At 41.1% G+C, this 12,697-nt stretch overlaps 1 protein-coding gene across 8 annotated transcripts in view; it reads left to right on the forward strand.

Annotated features, from left to right (window-relative positions):
- The window catches only part of TANGO2 (transport and golgi organization 2 homolog), an 83,372-nt gene that overhangs the window by 24,644 nt on the left and 46,031 nt on the right, over positions 1 to 12,697 (forward strand). For 7 of the 8 annotated variants that reach the window (XM_075898336.1, XM_075898339.1, XM_075898335.1 and 4 more), the window contains 2 exons: positions 5,042 to 5,130; positions 8,786 to 8,905. In XM_075898336.1, coding sequence (XP_075754451.1) covers positions 5,042 to 5,130; positions 8,786 to 8,905 — 209 coding nt within the window. The remainder of the gene's footprint in view (positions 1 to 5,041; positions 5,131 to 8,785; positions 8,906 to 12,697) is intronic. The other variant, XM_075898341.1, reaches the window with a different exon arrangement.

The following is a 12,697-nucleotide window of genomic DNA, read 5'->3' on the forward strand; positions in this document are numbered from 1 at the left end:
GCTGAAGTTCTTTTAAATTGTGCTTGGTTCTGTTACAGCAACTGAAGGAGTCAGGTTAAAAACTTAAATAGTTACAGGTTTATTAAAAAGACTTTATAAAAGAATATGGTTACAATGGCTATTGCTCTCTTTCTTAACTGCTAGCAAATACAGATTTAAAAAAAATAGTTACAAAGAAAATAAAGATAAAAAATAGAAATAATGGTACCAAGTGACAGCTTAATCTTTAAAGAGCTCTAAGTCTATGTGTACACTTAAGACAAAGGACCACATCCAGGTACAATTTTTACTCCTTTCTGTGCCTCTCGACTCCAGTGTATCAGGCCAGGGCCGGTCTCTCAATTCCTAGGAAAGACGAATACGAGGTGGGCGTCCCCTTGGAACCTTGGGAGATCAAACACCAAACCCGACCAGCAGATAGATGGTAGATTGACGCTCAAAGTAAATGTGCTGCTGGACCCATCTTTATATCCCTAGGGGCCCGTATCCTCTTTCTTATCTAAGAGGCCAAATTCTACTGGTCCGTTTTGTGGCACCAGTTCTTACAAGCAAGTTTCAAGTTAATTTACACTTGCAAGAGAGAGAACTAAATTATGAGTACTAGACATTTTTTTTTTTTTTTGCTGGGCGGGAGATTCCTCCCCCCGCGGATGGCTGTGTGTTCGTATTAATATGGGTTAAATCAAGGGCACTTCTTGTCAGCCTCTTGGTCAGCAATTGGCGTATCTCTGTTTGGAGCCATTCATGGTCACAGCAGCCTGGGCCTTCTGCTCTGTGTGCCCTGTATGCTTCAGGCAAGCAAAAAAGGATGTTACAGGGGGGTTCCTGTCTGGCTACAGCCAGGACTTAAAAATCTCTAGGGATGGAGATTCTGCCTCCTCCCTAGGTAACCCATTCCAGTACTTCACCATCCTCCTACTAAAATAGTTTTTTCCTAATATCCAATCTAGACCTCCCCCGCTGTAACTTGTTCCTCATTGTGTCATCTGTCACCATTGAGAACAGCTTCTCTCCGTCATCTTTGGCACCCTCTTTGAGTTAGTTAAAGGCTGCTATCAAATCCCCCTTCACTCTTCTCTTCCGCAGACTAAACAAGCCCAAATCCTTCAGCCTCTCCTCATAAGTCATGTGCTCCAGCCCCCTAATAATTTTCATCGCCCTCTACTGGATTTTCTCCAAAGTGTCCACCTCTTTATAATGGCCCCCTCTCCCCAAAAATGGTAATTACAGAGTCTGTCTTTCTCTCCCTCTCTCCTTTGCTGTGTGTTCATTTCAAGATTTTTTCCTGTAGTTTTGCTTATGAGACCAAAACAATGCTAAAATAAGTTGAGTAAATAAAATTTTGAACCAAAAGAAAATGCATTTAACCATCAAGGTGCCAATGATCTGCCAAGAGACTATTTCTGATTTGGTTGGAAAGAGAGGAGCAGAAGTAGGAATAATTTTCATTTTCTAGGTTTGTGAGAAATGAGATAATATTGTTGGCAAACCAAATGGTAATTGACATTAAATCTATAATACTGACCATAAAACTGGCTTAGATAAATGCTTAGATAATATTTTACAAATATTAGTAGTCATTATTCCCTATTCCCATTGTTTCCTATTTTGAAAACAATTGAATTAATTGCTTTCAAAATAAAGGGCTCTTGTGGATCACTGAAATTACTTTATAATGAACAAATACATGAAAAATAATCGGTTTGAAAAGCAACTTGTATCTGAGATCATACTGAAAATACTTAAGATTTGCTACTTTTTGTCTAATTTTTCACATTAAATTTATTGGGCTTCTCCCTGCTCATTCTTTTGTTTTCTTTTTTTTTAAATAATGAAAAAAGCAATTTTTTTTTATGTCAGCTTAGTGTTGGAAGCTTGTGTTGGTGGGTTTTTTGGTTGGTGGGTCAAAACATTGTGAAGTTACATTTAATAATTTTTCCTGCCATTAACATCTGCATTTCCACATCAAAAGCTATGTGTGGGACACATCCAGCCTACTTAATTAGCCTTGTTAACATGAGTCTCTGACGGACCGGACCGGGCTGGGTCTGTACACAGCTCAGGGCATCCACTCAGGGTGAATTGCTCAAACTCGGGGCTCCTTACAGCCCCAGACCAGAGACCTTCCCAAATAGGCCACAAACCAGTCACACCGAGCGCTTCAGCTACCAATCTGGCCAGTCAGAAGCCTCGAGCAAAACCCCACTGACACCCAAGCTCTTCCTATGCCCCAGTGAGCCCTGGGCCTAACACACAAGTGAGAGGTTTTAGAACCCAATCTCACCTACCCCGAATGGGTTCTTTTGGTCCCAAGAAACCAGCCACAGGTCCCAGTCAATTTACACTCTGGATCTTACCCACAAGATCACGCTGAGCCAATACTTTAGAATCTAAAATCAAAAGGTTTATTAATAAAAGAAAGAAAAGCATGAGAGTAAGGTTGCTAAGGAGAATACATTACATGTATCAAATCACCAAGTTCTCAATGCAGGCTCTTAGCAGAGATGTTACAACTGCTATCTTAAAAGTCTCTGGTTTACATTCTATGTCAGGATGTGTACACGGTTCTTCCTGGCTCATTGCTCCCTGCAAGGCTGCATCTGGGGATCAAAAGCTGAATTCAAGACAAAATGGAATCTGCCACATGGCATTTTATATCCATCCCTGGTCTCTTCCAAGCTGAAGTGGGTCACATGGCCCAGGGACTTTGTGTCCCAAGCCAGCAATCATTATTCTGGCTGGTCTGCAGGCATCCAGATTCATTCCTTAGGTGTGTCTTTGGCACCTAGAGATTTATTGTCCCTGGAGCCTCGCTAATTAGCATAGCCATTGAACAAACATTCCTGGCACATTGTTCTGCCTCAGAGAATTTTCCAGCATCAACACAGAGTACATATTTATAACTCCACATTGATATTATACAAGTACATTAATAGCATATGTAGAATCAGTAGAACATAAGCTTTCATGTGACACCTCACGTGTCCCCCTTTGTACAGTCTTTTGGGGGCAACCCCCCCCCAATGGGTGCAACAGTGATCTTTAGAATCCAATAATATGACAGAGTCCTACGAATTTTAGGTGTTTGTTCTGCTGTTTTCTGTCTGTCTGTCTATCTAATTAATCTTGGTTTCTGCTATTTCCACTCCAGTTGATCTGATGAAGTGGGTTTTACTCACAAAAGCTCATGATTCTATATATTTTGGTTAGTTTCTAAGGTGTTACAGGGCCACTTGTTGCTTTTAAAAAAAACCTGAGATTATTTAACACTTAGAGCTTTCAGTGAAGAAGGGACTTTTCTTTTTTAATAAGCAAAGACTCTTAAGTATCTTCTATTACACATTATATATGTAAATGGGAAGTCCTTTTATATTATTTTTTGTATACGACATACGCTTGTTGTTGCATTAAGACAATAGGTTGAGCTTCCTATGCCGACTGCCAAAGGTTTTAAACATTCACAAATATTAATGGCTTTTGTCAGAAAAGATGTGGTTGCACAGACACATAAGCCCAAACTCTTATTTTGTTTCCAGACCTTCACCATTAGTACAGGAATGAAATGGAAGTATGGGATGATCCTGTGGGTATGAGAACCCTCATTTTTTGAGGGTTACAGGATCTTTCTAACGGGGCATTTCTGTCAAAAGATCCCCGTCTTGACCGCAGGTTTTTTTAAAAAGCATCTTTATGCAAATGAAGGGTGGGAAATTCAAATCCTGGCTTCATTTGCAATTTCGATATGTCTAATTTACATCCCTTTGTTGAAAAAGGGATGTAGTTTAGACATATCCTATGTGAGCACATTGGTTTAATTGTGTTGCGAAGTTATGTTTTAAATCTTAAAAAAGCTGGTTTGTGTTCCCACAATGCCTAAATTAAAAAAGAATAATCCTGCTGCATGTGTCTCTTGTATGACCAGACATATTTTAAATGCACATGAGCTTGCCTGTTAAGTCTCCAAAGACTAATTATAATTACATAAATCCTAAAACAGAAGACAATGCATGTAACTTTATCTTTATAACTTCTTATTAGCCCCTAGTAACACTCAGCATGGTTTAATACAGTATTTGTATGACCCTCTAAACTTGTATAATTTAGGTTTAGACGATATGTCCAGAAGTGCAACACATTTTTGCAAGCACAACATAGCAGTGTGTTATCTAGCAGAATGAGAAGAGCTCATTATCAAATTTAAACAGAGATTTTCATCTGTCAGTGTTTGTCAATTACATATTGTATTTCTTAACCTCCTACTAGCCTTTGATTATGCAGCCTCCATGGGCTTCCTGGAGTTTTTGCTGCAGTAGCCAAATCTCACTAAGGATTAAAATGTTTTCTTATGCTATTCCTAGGAAACTCAAGCTCTGCCCTTTTGCAGCATTTTCTAACTGGCACTTTCTTTTGCTTCCCTTTATCTATGAAAGATAGCACATGCCGCTAAATTAAGACTTGGACAAATGATCTTAATGCTCAGTTTTCACTGTGGGGGTGGGTCTAAAATAGAACAATCCCATCTATGCCCTGGATATTTAAAGATGCATAGATAACAGAGGTGATTTTCTTCATTCTATCTTTAAATGAATTTTATATATAATATATTACAAATTACATTAAAACAACATGATTAAAGTTGCAAAGTCAAGTTCTCTCTAAAGTTGCGCTCTCTGTAAAGAGCTTGCCTATATAACCTTAATTTAGCATGTTGTGAATTATGTACAGTTGTTAATTACACAACCATATATTCTTTTCCCCGCCTGCCTCATTAAGTGTACAAGGTGGACTTGCTCTAGGGATTCATTAGATTTGTGCCATAATTGAAGTGTTGTCTGTGAGACCTCTGCCTCATTTATTGCAGAAGCTGGAAGGTGTAGTGAATGAAGCAGCAGACTTCAGGCAAAAATAGGATAGTGTCTTGGTTATATATTTAAATGCTACCTTCTAGCTGTAAAATGTACACCTTTTTTGTTGAGACTGACAAAATTTACAAGTCTTACGTACTTGATCTGAAATTCATAGTTTTTCTTTTATACTGCAGGCTTATCCTAGCAGCTAATAGAGATGAATTTTACCACAGACCATCAAAAGCAGCAGACTTTTGGGATAGTAGCAACGAGATTCTTAGTGGTAAGTAAAATTTTAATGCAGTTTTTGTCTTGAATTTATCTTCCCAGATACTTTGGTTTGCAAATCTACAAAAGCATTGTTAGAAATACAAGAACATTTGAAGGTTATGAGAACCTGTTCTCTCTTATAATGATTGAAAACTAGTTTAAGGGCTTTAAAGAGGAAGGGGCCATAGTTGTGTTGCTGTCTAGTATAATTTGTACTGTAACTTCTTAAAAACTGTAATGGATTGTTTGTAAACCTTAAGGTGGGATAGAGTGATTCAAAGCCAAAGCAAATCTATGCAATGGATACTTTAATAACAATTTGTAAAACAGCTGTGAAAACTCAGTCACATTTTATTTAAAAGTCCACTGAGCTGTTGCTTTTAGTTGACTAAAAACATTTCTTGAATGTTCTTCTCTTCATCATATGTTCTCTAAAAGGCACAGTTCAAGCAATGTATAGGTTGACTCTCTCTAGTCCATAGCACTCTGGTCTGGAAACATCCGTCATCTGGCATGATTTTATTTAGTCAGATGTCCTCTTTTCATGGATGTGACCAAGTTTCCCATGGTCACACACAGTTTTACAGCCACCAGTCCTGGCTTTCAAGTTGTCTATGCTATTATTTAGCTCTAATTTACACTGAAATGTCTTCTAAGAGCCCAGTAAGCTATGGAAGTATTGGTAATGCTGCTAAACAATATTGACGTCCAGTTGTCCAGAAAATCCTCTGGTTCAGAACTGGTCACGTCCTGAGAGTTCTGGGCTAGAGAAGTTCGACCTTTAGTGAAAATGCATTATACTGTCTAATGCAGCTTGTTATTCAGTACCCTGAATAACCCCCTAGCAAATAGAATTGCTGAATAGTAGTCAGTGACTTAAAAACTTCAAAATAGTTTCATGGAATAAGACTGAAAGTGAAATTTTGATAATGTATGGCTCATTTCTTATCAATTTAAATTTTTTTACTAGTAACCAAAGTTTATTAGCTTTCTACCTGGCAGTTGCTGTTAGGCTGTAGTTATCTCTTTGAATAGTTCAGGGGTTGGCAATCTTTCCAAAGTAGTGTGCCAAGATTTAAGCCTCCTGCCCTGAGTTGTGCCACTCTCCCTGTGAGGGGGAGGGACTTTCTCTACTGCATGCCCCACTTGGTCTCCTGCCCTGGGCTCTGCTCTGGTTTTTCCTGTGGGGAGCGGAGGAGCGACACACATGCACTTCTCCACAAGATGGATCTGGCGCAGAGCCTCTGGACTTCCCCTTTCCCGTAGGAAGCCGGCGCTAGCTCCAGTCTTGTGGGGGAGGGGGAGCCTGTTCATTGCACATGCCTCTGAAAATCATCTTATGCTGCCGACCCCCAGTATAGTTGACAGATTTTCTATTTAAAAAAAAATCAATCTTTAAATACAATTGCAATGTGACATCATCTTCGTATTTCCTGAAATAAATGTGAGACTCAAATAGTCAGAACATTGTTTAAACAGAACAGTCTGACTCTGCAAAGAATTTTAATTGATGTTATATGGTGTTGTCATTGGCAGGGAGGTCTGTGAGGATAAATTACTCCCACTGCACTGCAGCTTTCTTGCTTTCAGAAATTCTGGCTGATGTTCCAAAATTCCTGCCAGACACTTTGGATGCTGTCTCCCTTGTTACACCATGGCCAGGGGGAGGAACAAAACACTCAGTTAATGTTATGATTTCAACATCTAAATATTAGTCTGGAGCAAAGTGGAATAGACAATAACATTCATTTTTAGGTCTTGCTCTGAATGTATACCTTCTCCTCCCCTGGTTTTATATGAGGCAGATCCATGCAAGGAATGATCTTTATCTCTTTGAGTACACTGTTTGAATTAATAATTCAGTTTCAGATGAAAAGAGGCAAAAAAGTAAATATATGAAACGCTTTCTTAACTGTTGTCACTTAATATTGATGATCATTCTTGACACTTAAAACTGTGCTTATTCTGTACTGTTGTACCATGCTTACAGGTATTGTCTGTCATAGCTGCGATGGCAGATATTCACTTTTTACTCTTACAATTTGAATGGAGAGTGGCAGTAGTACCTTGTGTGCAGTTTCAACATCAAGAGACCTATTACATACCAATGGCATAGCCATGGGTGGGGTACAGCCCACCAAGTTAGTATCCAGGCTCACCTGGACCTGAGTTGGGGGGTAGCAATCGAGTGAGTCTCTCCAGCACCTGAAATCTAAGACAGAATTTGCTGTAGTGCTTCAGAAAGTTACATACTAGCAGCTCTGCCTTCTCATTTTCTGAGTCACCCCATACGCATTCCCATCTCAGCAGATGGAGACCTGAATCCAGACCCATAAGGGCCCAAGACGTGGGAGAGGGGGCAGGTTGTCAAGGCCCTTTCTCTGTGTACTTTTGTCACATGATGCTGTGGCAGGCTTCTCCATATCTGCTAACATTGAGAGTGAGGGAGCCAGAGTGGGGAGCTAGACCCAGTCTTGTCTGACCGGAATCACCATTTCAGAGTGAATGAGGGATGGGCTCACATACGAACCACAGGGCCACCCCTCAACACCAAGCCAGGATGGAGACTGAACAGTGACAGACACACACACGTGGCCTGACACTCCTCTCCTGCAGAGAGCAGTCTACTGCATATACATGGGGGTTGGAAATCTGCACACAGAGAGAGCCTTTCCACACAGAAATGGAAACCTGGTCAGATCGACCATTCTGATAGAGAGCTGTCCTCCCAGCATAGACCTCTTCTTTCTGTACAGCTGTTGGAGCAGTTTCTTCCCAACCTCTAACCAAGCAGATTGGGTCAGTGTGGACTTTACTGGTTAGCCACTCCTCGCACTACATTATCTGAAGCTAGCATGTTATAAGTTAGTAGTGTCCATCATGTCCCACCTGAGTTTCCACTCATAGATATGGCCCCGTTAAATACTGAAATTAACTTGGATACCGGAAAAATGAATTAGCTTTTTACTGAGGATTGAAACCCTATTGCTCCAAATAACTAGTAATATCTGATGTGAAGATGATGAAGTTAGAAGCTCATGACAAATGAGTGTCATGATGAAACAGAAAATATGGAACAGCAAAAAAAGTGGAAACAAAATGTTTGAATATGTCAAAAGCAAAAGAGTTCAGTGCAAGTTGGTGACTTTTTACTTGAAACAGTAAAGGAGAGAACTTTCCTATTATATTCTGAAAGAATGGCATTTTTAATTTAGCAGAGTCATAATAACCAGAATCAATATTGCATTCAGTAAACTACATCTCTGAGAAATGTTGTTGTTGTTGTATCGTCCAGAAATATTCAACACAGAAACAGTTAATCCTTCCCTGAGATTTGCTTTTGAATGAACAAATATTTTAGTTCATAATCCAGTTATATTCCTTTTTAACAATCTAAAATTTTAAAGCTTAGTTTAGGTTAATTTAGTGACTTTTCCTATAATCACTTTGAGTTATTAAATGGTGAATATTACACAATTGCAAAATGCTGATTTAATTTTAACTCATTGCATTTTTACTTTTCAAAAAAAAAAAACAAAAAAACTTGGGACTCCTAGGTACCTATTCAGCCTAGCTAAACTCAATTTTATTAAGGAACTGTGATTAGATGAAATTGCAGCGAAGTACTGAATTGGTCTCATTTCTGCTTATGTCACTATTTGCTCTAGGTTTGGATATGGAGGAAGGAAAAGAAGGTGGGACATGGCTTGGAATCAGTAAGAAAGGCAAGCTGGCTGCCTTGACAAACTACATGCAGCCAAAGACTGATAAAAATGCAAGGGGAAGAGGTATGGAGTTGCAATGAGCAAATAGAGTATGAAGACTATACAATGGAACTAGACAATTTACTCGGCACTGCTTGTGGTCTTAACTGAAATAAATTTTGTTTTTCCTCACTTAAATCATTGTTCTGAGGTAAGGTTGCAGGTAAGGGGTGCAGGATACAGGCTCCCCCAGGGAGAGGACAACCTCAGCCCTCTCTCACCACAGCACTTAGGTCTAGGTAAGAAGCACCTCTCCATGGCTGCTGCAGCAGGCACAGCAGGAGCTGGGGTTCAGACAGCTGAGGGACAGACAGACAGAGACGGACATGCAGACAAACTCTGCAATATATATATAATAGATAATTGTCTCTCTCTTTATTCCTGTCGCCTGCTAGCTCAGTGGGGTTACAGCTGCCCAGGTCCCCATCTCTGGCCCCTTGCTATCCTTCTGTGGTCATTCTGTAGTATAATTCCCTGCTGCCAAACCCCTCCCTTTCCATTTATGGTGCTTTTAAGTTCTGATAAGAGAAAGCTGCCTATCAAATTTGGTGGTTCTAACTCTTGCCCTTTAGGAGTTCTTGATCAAATAGATGAATGGGCAGATACACAGATGCACATTTCTAAAATATATAAGAAGATGATTGTTACAATCTTAACTAAGTCTCTTAACCCCCTTTTCTCATCCCATTAAGTGGTACTAACACCTATTAATGAGACTTGTTTTTTACACCCTGTCCTCCTCCTCCGCCTCCTCTGAAGAGTTTTAGAGTCATAGAGCTGGAAAAGACCTCAGGAGGTCCTCAAGTCCAGGCCCCTGCCCAAGGCAGGACCAATCCCAACTAAATCAACCCAGCCAGGACCCTGTCAAGCCGAGACTAAAAAACCTCCAGGGATGGAGATTCTACCACCTCCCTAGGTAACCCATTCCAGTGCTTCACCACCCTCCTAGTGAAATAGTTTTTCCTAATGTCCAACCTAGACCTCTCCCACTGTAACTTGAGACCATTGCTCCTTGTTCTGCCATCCACCACTACTGTGAACAGTCTTTCTCCATCCTCTTTGGAACCTCTCTTCAGGAAGTTGAAGGCTGCTATCAAATCCCCCCTTACTTTTCTCTTCTGCAGACTAAACAAATCCAAATCTCTCAGTCTTCCCTCATAAGTTATGCGCTCCAGCCCCCTAATCATTTTGGTTGCCCTCTCCTGTACCCTCTCCAATGCATTCATATTCTTTCTATAGTGGGGGCCCCAGAACTGAACACAATACTCCTAGATGTAGCCTCACCAGAGCCGAATAAAGGGGAGTAATCACTTCTCTAGATCTGCTGGCAATGCTCCTCCTAATGCACCCTAATATGCCATTAACCTTCTTGGCTACAAGGGCACACTGTTCACTCATCTGTAGCTTCTCATCTACTGTAATCCCCAGGTGCTTTTCTGCAGAACTGCTACTTAGCCATTCGGTCCCCTGTCTGTAACAATGCTTGGGATTCTTCCGTCCCAAGTGCAGGATTCTACACTTGTCCTTGTTGAACTTCATCAGATTTCTTTTGGCCCAATCCTTTAGTCTAAGTCACTCTGGACTCTGTCCCTGCCTTCCAGCATGTCTACCTCGCCCCCTAGCTTAGTGTCATCTGCAAACTTGCTGAGGGCGTAATCCATCCCCTCATCTAGGTTATTAATAAAAATGTTGAACAAAACTGGCCCTAGAACTGATCTTTGGGGTACTCCACTTGAAATCAACCACCAACCTGACATTGAGCCATTGATCACTACCCGTTGGGCCCAACAGTCTAGCCAGCTTTCTGTCCATCTCAGTCTTTTTATGCAATCCATATTCCCTTAACTTGCTGGCAAGAATATTGTAGGAGACCATATCAAAAGTTTTGCTGAAGTCAAGGTATATCACATCCACTGAATTTCCCATATCCACAGAGCCAATTACCTCATCATAGAAGCTAATCAGATTGGTCAGGCATGACTTGCACTTCGTGAATCCATGTTGACTATTCCTGATCACTTTTCCCTCTTCCAAGTGCCTCAAAATGTATTCCTTGAGGATTCCCCTCCATGATTCTCCAGGGACTGAGGTAAGGCTAACTGGTCTGTAGTTCCCTAGATTGTCCTTCTTCCCTTTTTTAAAGATGGACACTATATTTTAGTTTTGCCAATCATCTGGGATCTCTCCCACTCTCCACAAGTTTTCAAAGATAATGGCCAAAGTCAAGACTAGCAATGGCTTTTGCCAACTCCTTCAGTACCCTCAAGATGCATTAAATCCGGACCCATGGATTTTTGTATGTCTAGCTTTTCTAAATATTTCTTAACTTGTTCTTTCCTCAGCAAGGGCTGTCCACCTCCTTCCCCTACTGCCTTATCTAGTGCATTTGTCTGGGAGCTTGTTTGTGAAGACAGAGGCAAAGAAAGCATTGAGTACTTCAGCTTTTCCTACATCATCTGTCACTAGGTTACCTCCCTTATCCAGTAAGGGCCCCAAACCCTCTCTGATCTCCCTCTTATTGCTAACATGCCTGTAGAAATGTTTCTTGTTACTCTTCACATCTCTTGCTAGCTGCAATTCCAATTGCACTTTCGCCTTCCTGATAACTCCCCTGCATTCTCGAGCAATATATTTATACTCCTTCCTAGCCATCTGTCCAAGTTTCTACTTCTTGTAAGCTTCCTTTTTGTGTTTAAGCTCACCAAGGATTTCCACAGTAAGCCAATCTGGTCGCCTATCATATTTGCTTTTCTTGCTGTGCATCAGGATGGTTTCTTCTTGTGCCTTTAATAAGGCTTCTTTAAAATACTGCGAGCTTTCCTGGATTCCTTTCCCCTTAATGTAAGCATCCTAGGAAGTTCAGGGTTTGTATTTTGCTACTCTCCTTTCTTCCTTTGGTCAGGATCCTGAAATCTACCATCTCATGATCAATGCTTCCCAAGTTGTCACCCACCTCTACTTCCCCTACTAGTTCCTCCCTGTTTGTAAGCAGCAGGTTAAGCTGCGCATGGCCCCTGGTCGGTTTCTTCAGCACTTGTACCAAGAAGCTATCCCCAACATTCTCCAAAAACTTCCTGGATTGCCTGTGTATTGCTGTATTGGTCTCCCAACCGATGTCAGGGTGATTAAAGTCCCCCATGAGAACCAGGGCTTGTGATCTGGAAGCTTCTCTCAGTTGTCTGAAGAAAGCCACATCTATCTCATCCACCTGATCCGGTGGTCTATAGCTGACACCAACCACAACATCACCCCTGTTGCTTCCACCTCTAAACTTAACTCAAAGACTCTCAACAGGCTTTTCATCCTCTATATACTGGAGCTCTTACTCAAAGTGCAACTCCTCCTTTTCTCCCCCGCCTGTTCTTCCTGAACAGTTTATACCCTTCCATGACAGTGCTCCAGTCATGCGTGTCATCCCACCAAGTCTCCGTTATTCCCGTCAAATCATAGTTCTTTGACTGGGCTAGGCCTTCTAATTCTTCCTGTTTGTTTCCCAGGCTTCTCGCATTTGTTTTACATACACCTTAGATAACCAGTTGATCACCCTACCTTCTCCATTTGAGTCAGGGGATCTCCTTTGTTACTCGTTCCTCCTTGTGTTTCTTCCTGGTATCCGACTTCCTCACTTACCTCAGGGCTTTGGTCACCATCCCCCAAAGAACCTAGTTTAAAGCCCTCCTCACTAGGTTTGCAAACCTTGCCTGTGAAGATGCCCTTTCCTCTCTTGATAGGTGGATCCCATCCCTTCCTAGCAATCTTTGTGCCTGGAACAGAGTCCCATGATCGAAGAAATCAAAGCCCTCTCTCCGACACCAC

This window comes from Pelodiscus sinensis, chromosome 15 (genome assembly GCF_049634645.1).
Source record: "Pelodiscus sinensis isolate JC-2024 chromosome 15, ASM4963464v1, whole genome shotgun sequence".
Lineage (NCBI taxonomy): Eukaryota > Metazoa > Chordata > Testudines > Trionychidae > Pelodiscus > Pelodiscus sinensis.